The sequence below is a fragment of the Lemur catta genome, chromosome 7 (genome assembly GCF_020740605.2).
Source record: "Lemur catta isolate mLemCat1 chromosome 7, mLemCat1.pri, whole genome shotgun sequence".
Taxonomy (NCBI): domain Eukaryota; kingdom Metazoa; phylum Chordata; class Mammalia; order Primates; family Lemuridae; genus Lemur; species Lemur catta.
In genome coordinates this window covers 74,688,150-74,712,742 of record NC_059134.1, presented here as the reverse complement: position 1 = coordinate 74,712,742, position 24,593 = coordinate 74,688,150, and the positions used below count along the sequence as shown (strand labels likewise).

At 37.8% G+C, this 24,593-nt stretch overlaps 1 protein-coding gene across 3 annotated transcripts in view; it reads right to left on the bottom strand.

The window, feature by feature from the left end:
- NELL1 (neural EGFL like 1) overlaps window positions 1–24,593 on the bottom strand; it is a 714,969-nt gene that overhangs the window by 237,775 nt on the left and 452,601 nt on the right. For all 3 annotated transcript variants that reach the window (XM_045557684.1, XM_045557686.1, XM_045557685.1), the window contains one exon: window positions 23,315–23,437. In XM_045557684.1, coding sequence (XP_045413640.1) covers window positions 23,315–23,437 — 123 coding nt within the window. The remainder of the gene's footprint in view (window positions 1–23,314; window positions 23,438–24,593) is intronic.

Genomic DNA, 24,593 nt, shown 5'->3' with positions numbered 1-24,593 from the left:
CAGAAATGGAGGTGACAAGAGTCAAAAATATATCTGGACAGACAGGCACAAACTAATAAGACCATTTTAGAATGAACTGAGTATGTTTTAAATTTTAGTTTTGCTAGCATATTTCTGTAAACAAATATAAAAATGGAAGAAATATAATCTGCAATCATGAAACACAATCAGATTGTTTTAGAAAATGGGAGGGAAAAGGAAACACAAATTAGTTACTGTACAAATGTATAAGAAGCAACTTCTTTAGCAGCACATGTTCATTTCCAGTTTTCCAGCTAAAATGACGTTGTATTTTTCTCCCCCAGATGTTTGCCTGCATATAATCTTGTCAAATTACTTTACAATTCTCCCTCCAAAGCTAGTTCAGAAAAGGTATTTTTGCTAAGCAATTTCTGATTTTAGTGGTTAGCTCTGTACTAGATGATCCAAGCAGAAAAGCCTATTTGCCTTACAATATATCCTGGGGGTTTCCTAAGGAGAGCTTCTTTGTTTTTCAACCACTAAAAGAGCAAGGCAATTACTTTCCTAGGAAACAGAAACATGAAGAGCACAGGTTACCAAGAAACTTAAGAAAGCTGAGGTGCTGGATGCAGAAGCTCAGTTTCTATGGACAGACAAGATAGATGTTAACCTGTGCTGACCTCAGTGGGGAAAAATGTTGGCACCCCAAACAGTTCTTTTAAGATCCTTCTACCCGCTGTTAAGGATCCTCTCACTTGGCGCTATTAAAGGTCTCGGGACAGTCCATGGGACATTTAGTCTCTTCATACTTAAGTTGAAGACTGTAAATAAGCTCACCCCGCCTAGCATGTCTGTCATTTCAGATCATTACCATTCCCTCTGCTCCCTTCCATGTCAGACAAAGGTGAAACAATGTGCTTCTGGAAAGCAATTCAATGAGGATTTGAAGGCTGTGGGGCTTGCTCAGCTGCTTTCAGATGTCTATGAGCTCCACACAACCACCCTGCATCCCTCCAGTGGCCATCTCAGCACAGCTGGGCTCTTTCGGAAATGGCTGTGAAATGTACTGTGAAAACCAGCCATGACAAATCTCTACTTAATAGCAAAGGGGAAGCTCACCAACCAGATAGCTCAGTTCAGCTTGTTGGCCTTTTTGTCAATGATGGCCATGGCGTTTTTACCACCTGTACAGTCAAGGAGTTAGCAATAAAGACAAGCCTGGCCAGAGATTGCTGAAAATGGCTGGTGGGTGAAGATGAATTTCCGGGCAGTTCAACAGACCTCAGCTCCCTTGGGCATGTGTGTGCTCTCCTGCTGTCCGATTTCAAAGCTCCCTTTTTACCCACCCCCTTCCCTCCATGCAAAGTCCTTTCTTCTATAAACTGAGCAAATGTTACTTTAACATTAACCTTACTCATGATCCTTAATTTATGCATTTGTTTGCTGGGCATTGAATTTTTTTAAGCCATCTATTAATTCATTCTGATGGCGCAATTTCCATAATGTAATTTCTTTGGTAGAAAGGAAATGGCTTTTTTCTATCATTACATTTTCTTCAGGTACCATTATGAATGTTCTATTTAGTCTTACAATTAGTCTTATACTAAACATATGCTGACTTCACAGAGGCACATTTATTATTTTCATTGCCTAATGCTATAAAAAGAAATTCTCAGTGCAGATCAGTGGCCTATAATTCTTAGGCAATTTTGATAGTTGAATGACCAGGCATATGGAGAGAGAGCAGTTCCATAAACAGGTTATGCACGCTCTTTCCTGTGACTGGTCCACATTGTTCCTTCTACATGGATTGCCTTTCTCTTTTTCCCCACATCCTCCTCTTCTGCAAACCTCTGACCTTGTTCATCTGTCTACTCACCCTAAATTATCACCTTAAAAATAACTTGTTCGAACCTTCCCAATCCTCCATCACCAGACTAAGACAGATGTCGAGGTTCCTACCCTACGTTCCCATAGAACTTCTCCGTTAGTGTATATCCACACGACATTGTAATTGCCTCTATTTGCTTGTATGGAGCCCTAACAAAATATTAATCCTTTCAATGGCAGAGACTGTGTTTTCTGTTTTGTTTTAATCATCACATCCTTGCTTTTAGACACCTGACATATTCTTGGTTGACCACATATTTTAGAGTAAATTATCAGATGATCCCATGTTCTCTCCCAGATTGCTTAACATGGAAATGGTTCAGACCTGTTTTACCAATGAAATGATTAATAGCTCCCTCATTCACACTCAAAAGCATCACAAATTTGATCAATTGTGGTTTGTCTTTATGATTGATAAATTGGAAAAATAATACATTATGTATGCAAAGAATCTGCATTTGAATCTGAGCTCTAGTAGTCTTTGTTGTGTGACCATGAGCAAGTTACACCCCAATTTTATCATCTACAAAACAAGGTTGAAAATAATATCTCCCCCTAAAGGGTTACTCTAAGAAACATTGGAAAACAACAGTGAAAATTACTTGGAAAATGAAAAAATTGTTATGTAAATCATAGTTACCACTCTATCACTGTATTATTAGTATATATAGTAGTATATAGAGAAATAGAAATAGCTGTGAAACAAACCAAATAATCTAGGAAGACATCATGGAGCAATGAAAAATTTCTAAGAATTAGAAACTTGAGTTCTCAGCCTCGTTCTGTAATTAAGAGGTTATAGGTATGCCCTTTCCCAACAGCATCCTGACCCTTAAATAGGAGAGGTGATCCCCAAGGGTCCTTCTAGTTCTAAAATGCCCTGGTTATCTATAAATGTGGTGTTTCATACCATTTCTACATTAATACTTATCCACAGAGACATTTGTATTTACTTGAAACAATACAAATTTTTATAAATTTACTCTAGTCTAACTACTTTTAAGTAAAGTATAGACTAGGCTACTTTCACCTTTATCCGTTGTATGCTCCAAGATCTAGAATTACTCAGTTGTGAAGTTATTAATCAGAGGTAGGTATGGAGAGGACATAGGATGAAAAACCATGTTTAAGTGATTGATAGCTTCCTTCAAAGAGATTAGAATCTAATATTCAAGCCTTTTATGCCATTCTTACTACATTCTGATTTATTTGCAGTGTTTCCCCTCTTTTGATATCTCTACTAAAAGGCTAAACATAAAAGAAAGTAAAACCTCAAACTATACACGTTTGCTCAGGGAATGAGAAGCTTCCATTTTAGCTATGTTCTAATCCCAATTATCAATTTATTTTAGGAGTTGATTGCTTTTAACTAAATTTAGTAAGGAATATCAACATATATACAGGCTCATTTTGAGGTTTAATCTGCTGTCCTAAAATGTATAACATGCCATAAAGTTTTCGGATGGAAACACCTTCCTTCAGTTCCATCAGATCTGAAATAAATTCAGATACAGGGAGTATCAGGCCTAACTTGGTCTCAAGCCCCTGAGCTGTGCCTCTGGATCCCAGATCTAGCTCAACCCTTTATTTCATGGATCAACCCTGGCCCACAGCATAAGACAAACCTGCCCAATAAGCCAGTATCAGCATAGTAAAACTGACTGGATTCCACCTATTTTATTCAGTGTTTCACCCTGGGTCCCTGTGACCAAGGTCCTAGGTACCTAAACTCTCTTACATACCAGTGAAAAGTCGGGCAGACCTGAGTTCAAATCTTGTTTCTACCATTTACTAACTGTGTGATTATAGGTGGCTATTAAGCCTCTGTTGCCTCATCTATAAAAAGAATAATGCATGTCTTTGAGGGATTTGGCAAGAATTAAATGGAATAGTGTGTGTAAACATCTGGCACAGAGGTTTACACTTAAACAGTCCATACATGTTCATCAATTTCTCCCTGTGTCTTTGTGCATTCAATAAACACAGTCCTGTTCTCTCCTGAACACTAATCCTCTTCTAGCTCTTGCTCCTCTGTTAGTCTGAAGCTGTCTGTACTTGAATTTGTTCCAGAACTTCATCCTAGTATCTGAAACCCAGTTACCGCAGATATACCATCTTAAAACCAGAACGCTGTTTGGTTTGCTATTTCCAACTCCAAAATCCTCTGCACTGTGATCCATTCCATCACCTTGAACCTCCCTCATATCATTGTCAAAAGTTTACCTGGACTATGATTACTGATTGTTGATTCCCTTGGACTTCAGGTTTTCCCACAAGAATGAACATCCCCCAATGTTGACTTCAACTTCCTTACTCCCTGAATCATTTCTCCCCAAATCCCAACCTGTTAGATCTAGGGCCACTCCATCCCCTGAGTGGTCAGCACATGCTCTTGATGCAGCGGTGGCAGGGTGCTCATCATTGGGACCAAATTTTCTCTAATTCTGTGTAATAACGGACTTCACTAAGGAGTGTTAGCCTAGTTAATAATGTATAGATTATGGATTTATATGCCTGAGTTGGCTCTAATCATCCCCAATTGTGCATTTGCATGATGCTCTGTATAAATATACTCTGATGATTTTAAGAGAATCTTTTCTACTTGGGAAATGCAGGATATGAATTCTTCCTTTTAGTTCAGAAATTCTGTGACTAATCTCTGAGTAGTTAACTCAGATCCTGCCAATGTTCATCATATACTGTCATGCAGGTATCTTAAATAATGTAGGTGTGCTTTTTTAAAAAAGTGAGTACTCTCGGCACTAATTAAACACATCTAAGTAATGAGCACTTGTTCATGCCTTCATGCTTAAAGCCTCAGTATATCTCATAAACCTCCATTTATTATATCTGATAATGCTTCATTATAAATGTCTTATAAGTGAAATTTATATTTATACTAGACCTCAGATTCCTCATCATTTAAGGATACAGAACTGAGCAACAAAAAGGAAAGGAGAATGCCCCAAGAACATAGTGGGGTTTAGTGACTGAGCAAGAAATAAAAGCCAGCCCATTGCTTTGCAAATTTAGGAGCTTCCCACCCAAAGCGCTAGGAGTAGAATAAGGTGTGCTGAGTTGCTGATCCCCTCAGCTCAGCCAGGTCACCTTCAGCACTGAGAAGCCTCATCATTTATTCCCATGTGCCTATCAAATATTATCATTTCTATGTGTGTCATGATATACAAAGATTTGGGAGCCACTGTTTTTTCTCTTTATTCTCCAATACTTATAACCTGCAATGCCAAGGGATAGAGTGTTTTGCTCAAGATAATACAACTTAGGGAATGATCTGAATTAGAGTCACTGGTTTAATCATACCCAAAGGGTAACTCTTTTGAGTTTGTTTGTATTCTAATTCCTATCAGCCAGAGACAAAATATGACAACTTTCCCTGCCTATCTGGGTGATTAGACTATGGGCCTTCAAATCCAGCTGGCAGCCGATAAGGAATCAAAACAGCACTATTCTAAAGAAGAGGGAAATGATATTTTAACAGCCAGGAGCAAGGAAGAGCCCTGCAGGTTTTGAGGATGGAATAAATGATGAAAAGTGGTGGCTGTTTCATAGCCCTGAACTAAAAGGCTCCTGAATATAGTAGAGAGGATGAAAGCATCTAAAAATCCCACATATGCATTTATACAATAAGTAACATTTTTAGTGAATAAGAAAAAAATCCTCCTTCAAGAATACAACTGTTGAAATTCATAATAATCTGGCCATGCCTGAGAAAAAATGTAAATTTGTAGTCAAATCTGCTAATTCTTCTTTCTAAAACACTGTCTTACCTTTGTCTTAATAATAAGAATCTTGATCACCTGATTCATATAGTCTTTACACCAAATATATTTCGTTCTCATAAAAATACAAGAATTTTCCCATTAGGCTGTTAAAAGGTTCTTACTGCTCTTCTTCACACACACACACACACACATAGCTGAGTTACCATAAAAGCAGTTAGCACTTTGTTGGAAAATGATGAAAACTGAATAAATGAGATTAAGCAAAACTAGGGGTGGCCCTGACTTCAGGAAGGGCTGAATATATAATCTCCAATAATATTAGCAGGATCCAGTTCAACCTGGTCTCTCTATGCAGTTTTCTGTGCTGGCTTCATTCTCAGATAGCTTTTCCCCTGTGATCACGAAATGGGCACAGCTATTCCTTGTCATATTCTTCCAGATTCTGTTCCACAGTAGAAAAGTGAGACCCCTTGTTCAATATTACCAGGAAAAAAACAGAGAACAAAACCTAATTTAATTTGCTTAGGTAACAGGTCAAATCTTGTACCAGTCCTGTGGCCAGGATAATGCACTTTTCTAATGGTCTTAGAAAAAAGTTATGAGCTCCAATGCTACGGCCATATAGACTAAAAGTAGGGAGGGGTGATTTCCAGAAGGAAATCAAGAAATGGTCACTGACTCAGTGAAAGAATGCTGGGTAGCAAAAACTAACAGATGTCCTATTCTCTGCCACTCACTCACTGACTCACCCAGAGCAACTTCCAGTGCTGCAAGCTCCATTCATGGTAGGTGCCCCATAGAGGTGCACCATTTTTTATCTCTTACACTGTATTTTTATTGTACCTTTTCTGTGTTTTGATACGTCTGGATACACAAGTCCCACTGTGTTACAACTGCTTGCAGTACTCAGTACAGTAACATGCTGTACAGGTTTATAGCCTAGGAGCAACAGGCTATACCATATAGCCTACAGGTGTAGTAGGTTTATAACATCTAGGTTGTTATTGGTATACTCTGAGGTGTTCACATAACAATCAAATTACCTAACAAACTTTTCAGAATGTATCCCCATCATTAAGTGACATGTGACTGTAATTAGGTCCTTCTTCATGCCCAAAATGTCAGTTTCCCTTATAATCCTCTCAAGAGAGAGGTGTTTACCCCCACATGACCTATGCTCCAAGGAAAGCTTTGGCATCCTCCAAGCTTGCTAATGTTGGTATCCGCACACATGACAACTCCAATGTTACACAAAACCCTTTCTCAAAATCAAACACCCTCCATGGCCTAGATTATACAGCTGACTGCCTCAATTATCCTTTCTAAGCCTCAGTTTGCTCATATATAGAATGGGTACAATAATTCTGCCTTCTTCATAGAGAAGTGGTACGGCTTAAATGAGATACGTGCTATAAAGTTCTTAGCACAGTGCCTGATGTACAGGTGAGCAATATATATTAGCTATTACTATTTTCATATGGGTGGGTTTACAGGTAAATATCTATACTCTTTACATTACATTCATATTGTTTCAATATTCTTTGGATAAAAACAAACTTTATATTAAATAGAATAATTTTAATCTGGCCAAATCATTGCAGTCACTCTTCTGGTACCCAAACACATATCCAAATAGATACCAGATATAGAGTACCCATGCTCTGAGCAGGATCCTTATTTATTGACTCTTATTAATCTCATTAAAGCTTAAAATCCTTCTCCACATGACATAGATACCTAAAGGTAAATTCTAAGGGAAAGAAAATTAGTAATCACTGAGTTCTTACCATGTGCTAAATAGTCAATATAGGTTATTTCCATTAATCCTTAAAACTGTTTTACTGTTTATTTTCCTCAAAAATATTTATTAAATAATAAATATGTGTTAAGCTTTAATACATAAAGATGACAAGGACAGGTTGCTTGGCTTCCCAGGCCAGGTAGGAAAATAGATTAAGCAAAGTAACAATTACAGTGTAGTGTGATCAATGCCAAGACAGAGAGTTACATGCAGGAAACACAGTAGGTTGAAAATATTAATAGATTGCTTTGAGGGGGTAAAACTTGAACTTTATTTTGAAGGACAAGCAAAAGCCAAATAAAAATGAACAGAAAGGTATTTTGTTCAAAGTGAGGACATAACCAAGAATTAGCTATGTACAAGCACAGCGCCAAGCAGTTTATTTAATCCTCATCTCATTTCTATGACCTATGAGGAAACAGGCTCAGAGAAGTTTAAGTAACTTCCGAGGACACAGAACTCCTAGATGCTAAAGCCCAGCTTTGAATCCAGGTAGACTGACTCTAAAACTCCATTCATTTAACCACTGAGCTATTTCACAGCTGGGAAGACATAGAACACATAAGTAGCTTAGTCTGTCTAAAGTACAGATTTTGTGTGGGGAAAAGGAAACGAGGCTAGCGAGGTAGGTGAGAACTAGATAGGGAAAGGTCTTGTATCTCATGCTAAGATACTAATTCCGTCCTGAAAGTAAAGCACTGGAGGGATCTTAGGCATCGAGTCACAAGGTAGGTAGATAGATACTTCATGAAAACAGCAACTTATATGCAAGGCTGTGTCCTAAGCATTTACACTCCATTTAAGTCTGAAAATCCATGGAGATAGACACAATTATTATGCTCAGTTGTAAAAGTGAGGCCCAGAGAGGTTAAGTGACTAGGCCAAGATGGCACAGCTTGCTGAGTAGAAAAGCCAGGACTTTAACAAAGCAGTCTAGCTCCAGATGCCATAACCTTCCTCCTCTGTCATCTTGCTTGCAGGTAGGCCACGGAGAATCACTCTGGCTTTGGATATGTGCTGGATAGATTGGAGAGAAGCCAGCCTAGAAAAGACAGGGATGATAATGTCTGCTATGAAGTCAATATTATTTCTTCTATATTCTTTAGGCAAAAAAACAAACTCAGAGAAGTGAAGAGATTTTGCCCTAGATAATATACTATGTGTCAGGGTTGGATTTTGATTCCAAGAGTGTCAGAAATAAAAGCCTTTATATTTACAATGTTTGAAGCTACATCTTGCTAATTCAATTTCTAGAAAACTATTATAAGTTCTAAATTATATGAGTCTACAATAATGAGGTTTTATTCTCTGCAAATTCAGCATTCAGGTATGATCCCACTAAGTGATGTGCTTAAGTATGTCAGAAAACGATCCACAAATTGCCATGTTTCCCTGTGCTCAAGAATCCATGGGCTCTCCTCTGTCTATGGGCTGTAACAAGTGCAGAGCATGTCACTATTTAAAGCTGATAAGCATCATCACAGTGAGCAGATCATTATGAAAATCATTATGTCTGCTCGCTTATGAATTGCTTTTAATATGAAATTGATCTTGAAATGCAACAAAAGTAAATGCTATAGACTTGTTTTCTTTTTCCTTCCATTCCCTCTTATCTTAGTATAATTTGAGGTTTGATGAATGCAACTCATTTCTATTCAATATCTAACTTTATGGGGAAATTCCATCCTGAGACAGGAAATATTATACTGTAGAATGAATTAGATATTCTCAACCTCTAGTGCATGGATCCCAGCCACCTGTCTGCTTAATAAATGCTATAATATTGCATTTCACTTAAAGCCAGACCTGGGATGCTTAATGTAACAAAGAAAATCACGGGAATCACCATTTTCTATTGTAAGGGTGCCCTGCCACCTCTCCGGAGATCTCCACTTTGCACTTAGGGGTGCAGATTAAAGAGTGTGCCATGTTATTATATTATTAATTTGAACCTATCCTGAAGGTTTTAGAGCTGCTGTGATAGCCACTAGCCTCAACTGGCTGTTGAACACTTGAAATGTGGCTAGTCTGAACTGCAATGTGATAAACCTGTTTCTTCTCATCTTCTAAAACATTTAAAATCACATATGTGGTTCACATTATATTTTAACTGGACAGTGTTGTTCCAGAACCACTAATTTGAAAGTATGCGCCTGCGTATGGTATATGTGCATGTGTTTTGCTTTGTTTTGTTAAACATAATTAACCGTCATCTAAGAAGTTCATTACAATTTGCCTTTTTCCTACAAATAAAGTCTTCAAAGAGATACTGTAAATAAAGATACCAAGGTCCAGTTTCCTTATCTGTAAAACAAGAGTTTACCTTCTAGTCTCCAAAAATTATCTCCTAGCTTTACGCAGTCTAGGAGGCTGAGTCCAAAGCATTTTCCAATCTTATCTAGTCATGTCTGCAAAAACAGCCTGTTTTAATAGGCTATAAGAATTCCTCCCTCATCTATACATCTACTTATTTAAGCCAACATTCATTTTATGAAATTTTAATATTCTACCCACAAGAAAATATATATTAAATTAGTTCATTTTTCCTAACACAAACCTAAAAGTATAGTTAAACTAGATTTGAATATGCTTGAAACTTTTGCCTTATCCCTGCCTAGTACCTTTTAGAACATGCCACATTGGAAAAAATTGTGTCACCTCCAAATGAGTAGGGTGATACAAGAATACAATGCAAGAGAATCAACATATAATTTCTCTGTTGCAAGTTTAAAAATGGAAAACACATCAACTTTGGAAGAAATGATCACTAACAATAGGAAGGGAGCTGTCATACTAACAAGTGGGAATCAGTTATGTAAGTAATAGAATTTTGAAAGGTTCAGGGCTCAGGTGGAGTGTTACTCTACTGTGTCTTAGCATTTCTACTCAAGAGATATTTAAGGATGCTGAGTTCTTCATACTACTTTGAGGTGACCCATAAAGCAGTTTCTCAATTTTCCTTAAAACTACCAGAATCTGAAGCGTAGATATAAAGTGAACTGTCTTTAATTTGATTGAAGCCAGAGAGAAGTGGTGATGACATGGTCAGAAGAAATGAGTTCACTCAACTAGAGACATCTTTAAACACTGGATACTCCCAGTCTTTCTTACTTGTAGGCCTACAAATGATCTTCACAATGCATCAGCCAGAATCCATTTCAGAAATACATGCAAATGCTTATTTTCTACAAATAATAATGAAGCTCATTTAATTAATGTAGAATTTTATTTATAGCATCAGTGTAGCAGAGAGTGCTGGTGTTCACCAATAGCTGTGTCCACCAAGTCTTGTTGGGCACACAGATATTCTGCTCTATTGTTAGGTGTGGCCATGGATTGAGTATGGCAAATTCAATGTGAGCCAAAGTGATAGGTGCCACTTTCATGTTTGGCCCGTATAAAGCTCCCACGTGTGACCTCCCCCCCCCCCATTTGCTGATGAAGTGATGAGAATTCTCAAAACCAAGAAGAGGTCAGAGCCTCAAGATAGAAAGCATCTGCATTCCTGAATTACCATGTGGAGCATAATCCTACTCACCACCAACTCTTCTTAATGAAAAATGAATGACAATGTATTGTGTTGGACTCACTAAAATTTTGGAGCTTAACCTTACACAAGCAGTTCCACATACGTTAGTTATTTTAACAGTTTTCTCATTTAGGAGCTGAGGATGAGAAGAAATTTGAAAATGCCATAATGTCTACTAACAAATAAGGAAATGGGAACAAGGAGTCATTTGACTGGCTCATTTTCAAGGTGTAATGCCCACGACCTGGCAAGTAAACATCTAGCTGTAAATGGAAAGATTAGGCAAAGGCAATAGAAACAGACACTGAATTCAGTGTGATTGAGTTGGAAGATGGCTATGTTTTAAGGATTAAGCTTTGAGCAATTGTCAACAGAGAACTCTGCCATGAACATATCTAACTTTATTCCAGAAAGAAAACAGAATGGCATGAATAGGGCCAAAATGGAAAAAAATAAATAATTGTGTTTGGGATAGGATTAGGCAGAAAAGTGAAAGGCAAGTACGAACCACAACACATTCTATGGGCCAGTCCTGGTTAAGCATTCCTCCAATATCTGACAGAGGAAGGACTGCTGTTAGCACTACCTCCGAATTATGTTGACATTGCACACTATTTGTACATATTTTTCAACTTATCCTTCATTGCCTTAATAAAGACCTGAGTCAAGAGAAGGCTCTAAAATAATATTAAAAAGTATCTTGACCAGGTGGATCCAACAACAGTATTTGGCCTAGACCGAGGCTAGTTTTCACAGCACAATAGCCATTAAAGGGTAACAGATCTATTCATGCTAACCTTGCTGAAAATATGGCACCCAACCAGGTACTACAGTTCTTTGGTTCTACTTAAGGTAAAGACTGTGCATATAACCTGAGCTGATATGAGCATATCATGATGGTTGGCTGCCAATCTATATATAATAACACCAGTTATTAAACACTTTGAATATTTTGCAAATAACTGCTACCCAAAATACAGCATAATCCAACAGATAGCCTATAGATTGACTATAATATCTTTCAATAATATTGTCTAAAGATAGTGTCTTAATCTATTGAGAATTGTTACCTAGGAAAGGAAGACCTTATTCTGATTTCTAAGTCAATATTTGGTAGCCTGTTTTAAAGTAAAACTGACTGACATATATATTTATATGGCTCTGCTAATCTCATGAGTCATTTCCAATGTGACAATCACCAATAACAAATATCTATGTAACTCACCAAAGCGCAACCTCAAAATGCACTCAAAAGAATCAGCACCAGTCTAAGTGTCAGATTTCTACTTACTCTGAGATGCAGGCTGGTTTAACATGTTTCTCTTAAGCCCTTAGGGATGTAGTTACTGTCTACTGGGCTGCAACTTTAAAAAGTAAGTGCTAACTTTGGTCAGTGATGGAAAATGCTTTAAGTTCATCCAACAGGCTCTTTTGCCCACTAGAAATGTACTTGAAGGAAAAGAATATTGAATGCCAGACCAGGACTACATCAAGGTCTACCTTGCTAAGCTAAAAAAACATAACCAATATATTGTACCTTGTGCCACATAAGTCCCCTTCCCTTGCCCCAATATTGTTAACGCACTGTTGCTGGTTTCCAAGACTGCAATACAGCTTCCATGTCTACCTGCAGTTCTTTATCAAGCTGAAGAAAATAAATGTCTCTTGATAACTTAGACTGGACAATCAGTTTCATTTTCTAGCTTCAGACACATTTCTCAAAGGAAGCATTATTGAAACTTTAAGTATAATAAACTTTCCTCGACCTAGAGACTCCTCCTTTTCTTAGAATTAAATCAGCATTATAAAGTTCCCTCCTCTTTAGGACTGTAACAAATACCCCCACATCTAAATTTAGTGCCAGTGCTTGTTGGTAAGCAATTGTAAGACAGAGTTTGCAAAACACTTTTAAGTTATTTTAATACTGCTTAACACTGCAATTAATACTCATGTTAACATTACTACCCATTTCAAATAACATTAATAGTGCATCTAAAATAGTGCATTTCTGGAGGTGGAATAGTGGGGGTGGGAGAAAGTATGTATCATTTATCTTCTCCAGCCCTCAGGAGGGAATGGTAGTGGAATGATTGCTTTAAGTTTTTTTGTTTCTCTACCCAAGTAATAGCTTTTGCCCTTAGGAGGAAGAGTGGAAAAGGAGTCAAGGGTTCTGTTTGGTTGTGCTACATTTGAGACACGTGTTAGTGATCCAAGTGGATATTTCAAGTAGATTATTGTTTATGTGATTCTGGAGAAATCAAGTAAAGGTTGGGGCTGAAAATACAAATGTCATGGTCATTAACATATAGATGATGTTTAAAGCCATTATATTTGGACATGATTACCTAGGAAGAGGAGAGAGGAAATGTTGAGCCACCACAACATTTAGTGACTACAAGAGAAGAATCTATCAAATAATCAGAAGAGTTGCCTAAGATAGGAGGAAACCCAAGAGAGTACGAGGATCTCTAAAGCAAAATGTTTCAAGAATAAAGGAATGATGGATGATTTCAAATGCTGCTGAGAGGCTGAGTTACATTTGGACTAAAGTCTGACTGTGGGACTACCTTTGTCTTTTCCCAATCAACCAACCAGAGCCTATCAGAGTACCTGGTTCATGGCAGGTGCATAATGAATATATTTTGAGTAGTATTTATAATCTATGCTGATGGCCTTGATTTATAAACTGATTCCATCAGGCAAAAGAAAAAATTTTAAAACAGGATTATGGATGGGCATTCTAAGAAGAGGAAAATCTTGAATTATAAAACTAACGAGAACAAAGTAAGTATGGGGAAGAAAGAATCATTCAGTTTGGTAGAAAGGGACTACGTGTAAATAACTCTAGAACCATGTTTTAGGATCCTATTCTAAAGAGTTTTGAATATCTTTGGAATGTTGATTACCTCAAAGAGACTTAATCAGAAAATTGAGTGCCCAAAGTATTTTATACAACTGTACAACTAAAGTAACATAGAGAATTATAGAAAACTTATACTTGTTTCTTTCTACCTAGATATTATTTCAAATCCTATAGTCTCAAAGTATACACAGTTGCCCAATTTGAATATTCTGGAGAATGTACAGGGTGGGTCAGCTATGGTCTTGTGCTTTTCCCTCCGGGGCACTGATTCTAGATTCTTATGGGCAAGAAACATAGCTGAGTGCTGGATCATGACAGATCTCAAGAAAAGGGATAAAGAAACTAACATGGGTTATTTGGCCAACATATCAGTAAAAAGAGGCCCATAGACTTTTTATAAATTTGGATGATGTCAACTGCCAATCTGTAGCCCATAAGTCATGGAGTAAAACTTCATTTACACTAGCCTTTCTTCAAAAGGTGATCTATGGGCAAAAGCATGTTTCTCCCAAGGAGCTGACAGCCCTTCTTTTATTTAATAATGTGTATTTAGTAACTTGTCATGTTTTCCCTGTCGCCTTGACTGCCCAGCTTGTTAAGTGTCTCCCAGCTCTAAACTTAGTCCGTATTAGGATTCCTAAATAAGTGAATGAGTTTTAAAAAGATATTACAACATATGCTATGCAAAAAGGAAGCCACACTTGGGGGCTGCTTATTGCCTCTCAAATTAAGCCAAAGAATTTGATCATTTGGTGCATAATTATATTCATTGTCTACAGAATTTTGCATGTGCAACAGACAAGGTTTGAAATAACAGGTCCACTGATGATTTTCCAAAACATTAAAATACACATGACATAAGAATTTACTTCATAATTTTAATTTATCTTTGATTTTTCAGAATGATAGTCTAGATTTGGTAGTAATTAATACATCAAGCTGCAAGAGCAGAGTTGATTTGTGTCAAATCAACTGGCCAATTCTCATTTTGCATCAGTACATATTTATAGAGCACTCATGATCCACAAGGTCTTATGTCAGTAGCAAAGGCTGATATGTAAACAGCTAAGCTTTGCAAGATATAATACATTGACTACTACAAGCACAATGGAAAGGAGAAACAATTTATTCTGACTCAGAAGATCAAGGAAAAATGGGATTTGAGCTGGTCTGTGAGGGATGAATTGGATTTCAACTGGAAAAAGAGGAGTATAGAAGAAAGCACTCCAGTATAATAAATGATCCACAGGAGTGGGAAGGGGCCAGCCCTGCTGTGAGAAATGATTACTTAACTCTCAAGTGGGACTGGTAAGGTAAAGAGGGGAGATGATATCACAAGAGATGAGGCTCAAAATATCCAGATGGGGCCACATGTCACAGGGCCTGAGTGCCTTGCTAATTGAGTTTAGACTTTATTCAAAATTAAATAGCTTTTTAGAAGAAAAATTACATAATGTTTTTTCTTTGGTGAATAGATACCTCACCAAAGAAGATATCAAGATGGCAAATAAACATATGAAAAAATATTCCATATCATATGGAATTAGCTAATTGTAAATTAAAACAATGTGACACCATTAAACATGTATTAGAATGTCCAAAATCCAAAACACTGACAGTCTGTAGCCCATCCCTTAGGTCTACACATATTTAATCGTAGCATCATGTTTCTGCATACTCTTGACACAAACTATTTCTTACCACTGTGTGTTAACATTTGTATCCCTGTGTTAAGAGCACTTGTGATAACTGGTTGGACTTAACTGGAAGGGACTTTTGCCATCCACATTTACATCAGTCTTGTGTTTATGTTTATGATTTGTGGTCATATCTTCCAATAGACCTAAGGAAATTTAAAAGTCATATTTTTTACAATATTTTCAATATGACCCTGAAGAGAATCTTAAACACTGCCAATGGCACACCCCTTCGCATTAGTCTCTACAGATGGAAAATTTTAAGTGGCTCTTTAAAAAAAAAAAAAAAAATCATAATATTACAGGGATACAAATGGTTTGGTTACATAAATTGCTTTTGTACCATTTTAGTCAAAGTTGTAAGTGTGTTTATCCCCCAGATAGTGGGCATTGTACCCGTTAGGTATGAATTTACTCATACCCTCCTACCCCCACCACCTGCTTCATTTCTGATGAATGTTATTTCCATATGTGCACACAAGTGTTGACTGATTACTTCCAATTTAATGGTGAATACATGTGGTGTTTGTTTTCCCATTCTTGTGATACTTTACATAGAAGAATGGTCTCCTGTTCCATCCAGATTAATACAACAGGTATTAGTTCACTATTTTTTATGGCTGAGTAGTACTCCATGGTATATATGTATATATATATATATCAATTTTATTAATCCACTCATTTAATCATGGGTATTTGGGCTGTTTCCACATCTTTACAATTGTGAATTGTGCTGTTATAAACATTCAAGTGGAGGTGTCTTTTTTATAGAATGTCTTTTTGTCCTTTGGGTAAATACCCAGAAGTGGGATTGCTAGATCAAATGGTAGTTCTACTTTTAATTCTTTAGATATCTCCAAAGTGGCCCTTAATTATTACAAGAATAGTCTACATTTGCTGCAAAGATTCTTTCTATTGACCAAGTCTGATCCTGAGCCATCTCTAATCTACCTACTTTCTGACTTTATAAATCAATCAGATGTGAGATGCAGCTTCAAATCCTTTCTTGAACTGTTAGGAAATTGCTCTATAACCAGAAGTGCACTCTTAGAAATATACTCACAATCCTTCCCTGTTTTTCAATATGAATGTATTATTACAAACAGACTTGGCTATAATTGAGTCAAACCGTTCTATAATGTCAGTCAATCTTGCCCATCATCATTCTTTCCAACATTTTGTCTGTATACCTGAAGGCAGAATTTTAGATTGGTATCTTCCTGAATTCTTCCTCATTACAATAACCACATTTCAAAACTATGTCTAGAGTGTTGTAAGTACTTTTGCCAAAGGCTTCCTATTTCCCTTGCTATATGCTTCAAAATCCCCAAATTTCATCTTCTCTGATTCACAGCCCCGTAGTTTATAAATTTTATTATCTCTGGTGATACCTTACTACAGCAACTTACCTTCCTATTCTCCCTCTCTGTTCCTCTCATATTGCCTGTGAGCCTCTGAGAAACATCTTTGTACATGTAAGATATCTATTCCACTTATTTAATTCAGGGTTTTGTTTGCATTTTTATCATGAGCTGTCACATTAATCTTTCTGTCTATATCAAGCCTTCTCCGGCCTTCTGTTTCTGGATTTCTGTATTTTTCTTTGTACATAGTTTATCTAGCATCTCATCAAACAGAAATTTCTAAGCAGCTCTTCTATACATGTGCTCAATGCAAACATGCTCATAATCAATATCTTCAGAGCACTACAGGATTCTAAAGTGTTTTAAAATAAAGATTTACCTATGTTCCTGGAATTTCTACAGTGAACTAAACTTTATTGTAATGATTTTCTTTGCAAGCCAGTCATCATTAGCCAGTCGACATTAAAATTGCTTTGCCTGTCTACCTCTGGGAACAGTGGTTTTCTGGGCTGGGGATAAAGCTTGGGTGATCTTTGTACACTTATGTCCCAGCCAGACTTTTGGTTTTTTTGTAAAATCTTCTAAATACAAAAGTGCATATTCTATTAGAAAGGGATCTTCATGTGTTTGCTCATCAAGAAACTTATGAGCACTACACTATGTTCTGGTCTGTGATAAATGTTGATTACAGAGATACGTAAGCCAGGGCCTACAGGAAACAGACACGTAAACAGACAACTGTAGCTTGAGATGGTAAGGGCTGAGTGTTGGGAGGGTATCTTGGGAGCACAGAGAAGGGATGCTCATGCAGCCTGAGACATCAGGGTGGGTGCTTCCAGGGCTTGAAAGGCTAGCAGAAGGGAGCTTACACTGTCACAGACTAAAAAGTCATTCAGGAGTCCCCCTGAATGGTTTGAAAATAAACACTGGGAAAGGAAAGATTATTAAGCTACTTCTTTAAACAACGGAAGGACATTGAGGGGACACTAGGAGTTTGATGCCACCCAATATCTCCTGAAATGCAGGAGGAATTTGAGCAAGTGCCTTGCACTAGCTTTAGAATATTCTCCAAAATGACCACGCCTATGGTAGATATGGTTGCATGTAGTGAACGGATATTGAGGTCATGAGCCTATAAAACCCCTAGCTAACTCCTTCACTATGATTTCTCATTTAAATAATTCTGAATTTTAAAATTTTTTAAAGGTTCCCTGCATCTTTCATTTAATTGTGAAGATGAGATTATAGATACAAACATTTTGCCACTTCTAAATAGAGGTAGGTGGGGGGCATGGGAGGAGATGCTTTTTTTCCATTTATCTTATTTCCCTAAGAGCAATTTCCCCTTGGCCTCTTGGCCCCACTCTCATCTTTTTCTGATTGTTGGCGAGTGGGAGAGAAAAACTGGACATGTTAGGCGTGTGTAGTCCAGCCCTTTCCTCACTTATGCACTAGGGATCAACATGCCTGCAGGAAACACCCATTCTGGGCTTTTCCACTTGCCTTAGAGTAGAAGAGGAAGCTTCACTCACATGGAGATGGTCTATGGATTACCTTGGTTCACCTGTGATTGGCTGCACAAGCCTAATTTGGGGGTTCAATATTATAAATACTACTGTTGTCCCACACACATGCCATGTTCTCCAGCATAATCTTTATAAGTTTTCGTGTTGACATTTTGGTCTCCAAGGGCTTGATTTCCTCATCTGACTCTCAGTTGGTTCCAAACGTAGGTGAGAAAAACAAGGGTGCTATTCCTAGGCACTCTTTAAACCACAATAGTTCTCATAATGTATTAATAAATTGGCTTTTTCCATAATAAGTCTGTCATCTGTGAGTTTGTTCAGTGTGAATTAATTCTCAAGAGATAGCTCATCTCAGGTACTCTGCTAAGATCAAGTTTCTGAGACTGCAATACATGAAGCTGACCCTGAACCACAGGGACAAACAAATTCCAGTCTGCAATGAGAGAGAAGTATGTAGACAACACACAGAAACAGAAAAGAGACAGGAGGAGAGAATACTATTAGCATCCCAGCTCCTGGGGCAATCTGTTCCTAAGTGCAAGACACCTTTTTACCCTTAGGTTCTATGACACACCTGGGAAGCTGATAATAATTTTTTTTTCTTTAACTAATTCTAATGGGCAGTAGACATGTCCAACTTCACAAGCACGTGACCAGGGCAGTTGCACAGGGCTCCTCAGAAGGGCCCTCTGCCCTTGGTTTAATATCTGTGGTCACTGTCTTGAAGTTTGTAATAATTTCATATTTGAATGTGTTTTGTAAGTGAAGTCCAGCGAGACAATGGAGCATGCTCTGGGTGTTTGGAGCCTTAGCTCATGTGTGGTCCCACCTCCCAGTGCCTTCCTGTCTCTCTAGCTTGGGTTCTCAGCTGTCTTCTACCAGCCCCAGGCTTTCCTTCCTGACTCTTCATCCCCACCCAGCTGACAGTGCCCCAGCAGGGTCCTGTGCATAGACACAACATGAGGAGCTGGGGCTGGGCACACATGCTCTGGTGTCCTCAGGCACAGCATGGTGGTGCCATACCTGCACTGAGCTGGCAGCACCCTGGTACACTCCACAGGTGATACAGGGAACTGGTGCAGAGACTGCAATACCCGTGGGAGTCTCTCATCTGCTGTGGGTTGGGATGGAAGGCTGGAGAGAAGGGGAGATACTTGACTCAACTTCCCTGCCCCAGACCAAGTCATGGTGCATTGGTCAGGGAAGCAGGGAACCCTAAAGTTGGTGGGACACATGAGTGTGCCAAGTGGTGGGATGGGACTGAAGCACCTATGAGGGTCAGCATTCACTTCAAGATTATCCCACGCTCAAGGGAGCAACATTAAATAGCAAATGCAAAACATCTTAACAAGAGAAAGGGAGAGAGACAATAAAAAAAAAAAAAGGAAATGCCTTATATTTTAGTACCTTTATAGGGCAGGTCTTTCCCACCCATGAACAAGTAGCCCACATTTGCATTTTTCCCTGGGCTCTGCAAATCACATAGCCAGTTTTGCCAGTAGATCTCTATTACTTGCAACAAAAGAATCCTAACTTAATACATACGCTTTTCACATAGCTCTATATTTGGAGTAATTCTTTATAAGTCTCTTTCACATGAGATAATACCACTTTGTAAATTATTTTACTGGGCTGTAAGCATTTGCTCAAATCTTTCTACAACAGTAAATGGTGAAATCCCCAGGGGCCTTGTCTAGCATGCCTTTTGGTGCCCAGAACTATGTTCCAGACACAGAATTCACATTCACAGTATGTTTATAAAATAAATGTCAATATGATCAGTCATTAAGACAAGAATGCTTTCAAGGATCACCACATCTTATCCAGAGCTAATGACAGATAAGAAAGAAGGCTTAGTCTATCAGTTATGTATTGACAACTGCCTAGTTAAAGCCCGCCTTCCACTGCAGCATTAATGCAAGACTGGGAAAGCAGATAAACACTCTTCTCCAGATAAGCCTAACCCTCATGTCAGGTTATGCAAATCTGATTTGAAACCGTTTGCAGGCATTTTGTCCATTTAACTTCAAATGCCAAACATTTACAACATACGTTGTGTGATTTCAAAAGTACTTTAGTCTGTTTATCAAATATGTGAATAAATTAATTTATATATCATTATACTCTCTGTTCCCTTTTTTTCAGATTTCTAGTTACAATACAGACAGAGGAGAGGGAGAGAGTTAAATAGTTAAATGATGAACATCCAGGGAATAAGAGGCAGAAGAAGAAGGAAGGAAAAAAGAAAGGAAAAAGGAAGGGAAGAGAGGAAAGTACACAGGAGAAAAAAACTGAAAGCATTCCACTCTTTGGGTTAAATCAGATCCAACTATGTCTTATGCAAGATTTATCTGTGAAATATGATAACACCATCAATCTCCCAAGGTTATGGGGGGAACTAAAAGACATAACATATGTGAACACACCCAATAAGCTGTCTTGCATATACTTGATGACAATTATTGAAGCAAATGGGTATTTTCCATCCAAGTGAAGAAAAAACTCCTTACATGGATATTAGCTGCCAGGAAAGCCGTTGGAGAGAATTCACACCAATTAGTATTGTTTCAGGAACAACTGCCTTGTGTTAACACACAATGGAAGCAGTAACTGTTTATTTCTACCCAGATTTAGTCAAGTTTATGACCACCACCATTTGTCTATAAAAGCTTTTATATATTTAACACTTAAAAAAAGAATTAGTTCAGGTTGTCTGGTTATCCTTGCCCAATTCTCACTCTAAATGTCTCAATAATAGGTGATAAAGTTAACTATAAAACATATCCCCTGAAACTGAGTCACAAATTTGGGTTTCTCAGGGCAAAGGCCCAGGTTCAGGCCAAGCCATGAACTCTCATCTTCTTCCTCTTCCTTCTTCTTTGTTATAACACTGATAATACTGCTGTCACTTGGTATAGGATTTTATAGTTTAAAACACATCAATATATGTTCTCTTAGTAATTCTTTGCAAAAACACTGTTGGATAAACAGGGAAAGTGATACTAACCAAATTTTAACATGTAAAAGTATAGAAGTTACAACACACCAGTAATGAAAGCAAGTCTAAGCTCCAGCTTTCTGGGCTCTTTGTCCAATTCTTCAACTACACCACATTATCTTTACATGAAACATTTATAAAAACAGGATTCTCCCTAACTTATTCAGGTCAACACAATTGGTCGTGAGGATCCCTTTAAGACAATCATTTTCCCTAATTCATAACTTTCAAGGGAAGATATGTTTCCCCTCAGAGTCTGTGGACACCAGGAACATTATTTGAACTCATATTTTTCACAGTAGGACTTTCAACGTGCCACAAAGCCACTACTTATCACAATGGCAAGAGAGGACTTGGCAAACACAAACTCACTGAAAGAGGGAAATTAATATTATTTTATGAGGTAAGATAATTCTGAAAAATATGCATTAAAATCAAATTCCTATGCTGCTCCTCAGATTTATAACATTAGCATGCAGGTACCAGCAGTAGGCTTGATAATCCATAGAACTATATTAATGTTTTTGTTTGTTGTTTTGTTTTGGAAATATCTTGAGCTTTTTTGTAAACACTGAGCACTAGTTTATGTACCCCATGGAACTTTAAGAAAAAAAAAACCACCCAAATATTCATGTATAAATTCCTATTGGAAGAAATGCAAATAATATAGAATTTATAGCAATAAGTGGATGTTCTTTTTTTCACATACCCATGGGTAATAAAGTGAACAGTTTGCATATTTTCAGTCTTTACACATTACGTATGTATACAGTTATTTTTAAATATTATATGAACTTAGATATGCAGTAATACTATAAACTGTATTGTCTTGTAACTTGACTTTATTTTTCTTTCTTTTTTTCTCAAAAATATGTCTTGACGATCTTTCAGTGTATATGTATGTGTTTGTATGTGTTCACATGTGTACATACACAAGCTTAGAGTTTCAAACCACTGCATTCTATTCCATAAAATGAATATGCCAGAATAAATGTAATCATTCCATCGCCAATGGATATTTTTGTTGTTTCCAGTTTTCAGTGAATACAAACAATGCTGTAAAAACATTTACTATATATACATGTTTCCCTCCTCATGACCAAATGGATGGAATCAAGAGAATATCTATTTTGAATATTGATAGATGTTGTCAAATTGTTGTCCAAAAAGAGTTTCATCAATTTACAGTCACGGTCATGTATGAGGCTATCCATTTACCCCACTCTCACCAACATGGAATAAAATCAGTTTTTTATTAAAAGTCTGCCCCAATCCAATGCATATTGGTCTATGTCTCTATTTTTGTTCCAATACCATGCTGTTTTGATTACAAAAGCCTGGTAGTATGGTTTGAAGTCTGGTAATGTGATACCTCCAGATTTGTTTGGTTTGCTTAAGGTTGCTTTGGCTACTTGGGCCCTTTTCTGATTCCAAACGAAACGATCATAAACCAGAAGGAGGAATTTTAACTTTATTCAAAATGTAGAGGGAAGCCAGAGCACTGGCTTCTGAATGGCTAAACTGCTCCCAAACACAGAGAAGGGCTAAAATGTTATGTTTCCTATCCAAACAGATACTTCAAGTGTGGACAGGAACAATGTCTACTTATCCCCTGAGCAAAGCTCACAGAAAAGGAAAGCTCACATCAGCAGTCAGAGCTTCCCTCACAGACTCAGGCCAAGAGGCAAAGCTGAACAGCGCCATCCAGTTGTGGAACCAAGCCCCTGACCCACGCCCTCACCATTTTCTTTCAACTCAAATGCTAAACCTGAAGCATTTTTCTTTTTCTTTGATGCACAGTAACCCTTGCCAGTTGATAAACCAGGAGCAGGAACTCTGGCCGTGTTCAGCCACTAGAGTGGCCAAAAGGGTCTGCCACATCAGCACCAACAGCCCAGGCAGGGCAGCAGCTCACAGCTCACCCCTAAGGCAGCAAGCCTACCTCTGCAGATGGTCCCATTTCCCACGTAGCCTGGTTTGCAGGTGCAGCTATGTCCCTGGACAGTGTTGGTGCAGATGGCATTCTCATCACAGTTGTGCTGCCCGCTGCCACATTCATCGTGTTCTGTTTGTAGGGTGAAAGAGAAAGAGAGACACCCTTTCTTAGGTTGGAATCACTGGTTTGGAAAAGTTAGCTGAAACTCATCAAATAAGAATGACAGTGACTATCATGTGTCAGGACCTTACTATGTGCCTGGTAGTTTCTGTTGAAATCTAAACCCTGCAAGATGTTATCATCCCCACTTTGCAGGTAAAGAAATAGTGGCAGAGGAGCCAAACAACTTATGTAAGTCAAATGATTGGTAACCGCTGCTCTAAGGTCGTTGTTTCTTCTACCTCCTAAAAAGTTTTCCACAGAGGTTCCAAGGCAATGGGTCTCAACCAGGGGCAATTTTGCACCCCCTTCCCTTGGAAACATTTGACGTGTCTGAGGGTATTTTGAGTTGCCATAGTTGGGGACAGGAAGTGCCACTAGAACCTAGTGGATAGAGGTTAGGGATGCTACTAAGCAACTTAAAATGGGCAAAAAACCCAACAACAAAGAATTAACTTGCCTGAAATGTTGGCAGTGCCAAGGTTGAGAAAATTTTCTCTAAGGTTAAGAAGAAAAAGAAACAAACCAATAGAGATTCCATGGTTTCTTTAAATCAAAGAGAATAAATCTGAAGAGGAAAGCCCATGAATATAGCCTAACAAAGGAATGTTTACCAACAAGTATTTCAAAGGAGTAGCTCTGGTCATGGGAATGCTGGTGAGCACAGGGTTGTGCTGCATTTAGGAAAGGAATTTATTTACTCTAGAGACTCCGTTTCAGGGCCCTCAGCAGTTTAACTCTAATTTCCCATATACTCCACTCTATAGGGTTCAGAATCTAACCTCAGGGTTGTTGCCTAATGTTTAGTGATATGGTTATATAAGTTCAAATAACTATGGCATCCTTAATCCACAAAACATGGAGGGAAATGGCTCTAACCCTACAAAACAGATGGAAAGATTCCAAGTTAGAAACCAAGAATTCACAACTAACTACAATTTCCCCTCATAGTTAGGACACTTCATAATCAGCATATAAAGTTATCCAAATGACCACTCTGCAAATAAGCATTATGACAAGTTTAAACCCTTTATTCCTTTTAACATCTGCTAGTATAACTTCTTAGACATTTTAAGAAAAAAAATCCAGTAGGGCCATTTAAATCATAAAAAGTTATAAAAACAAG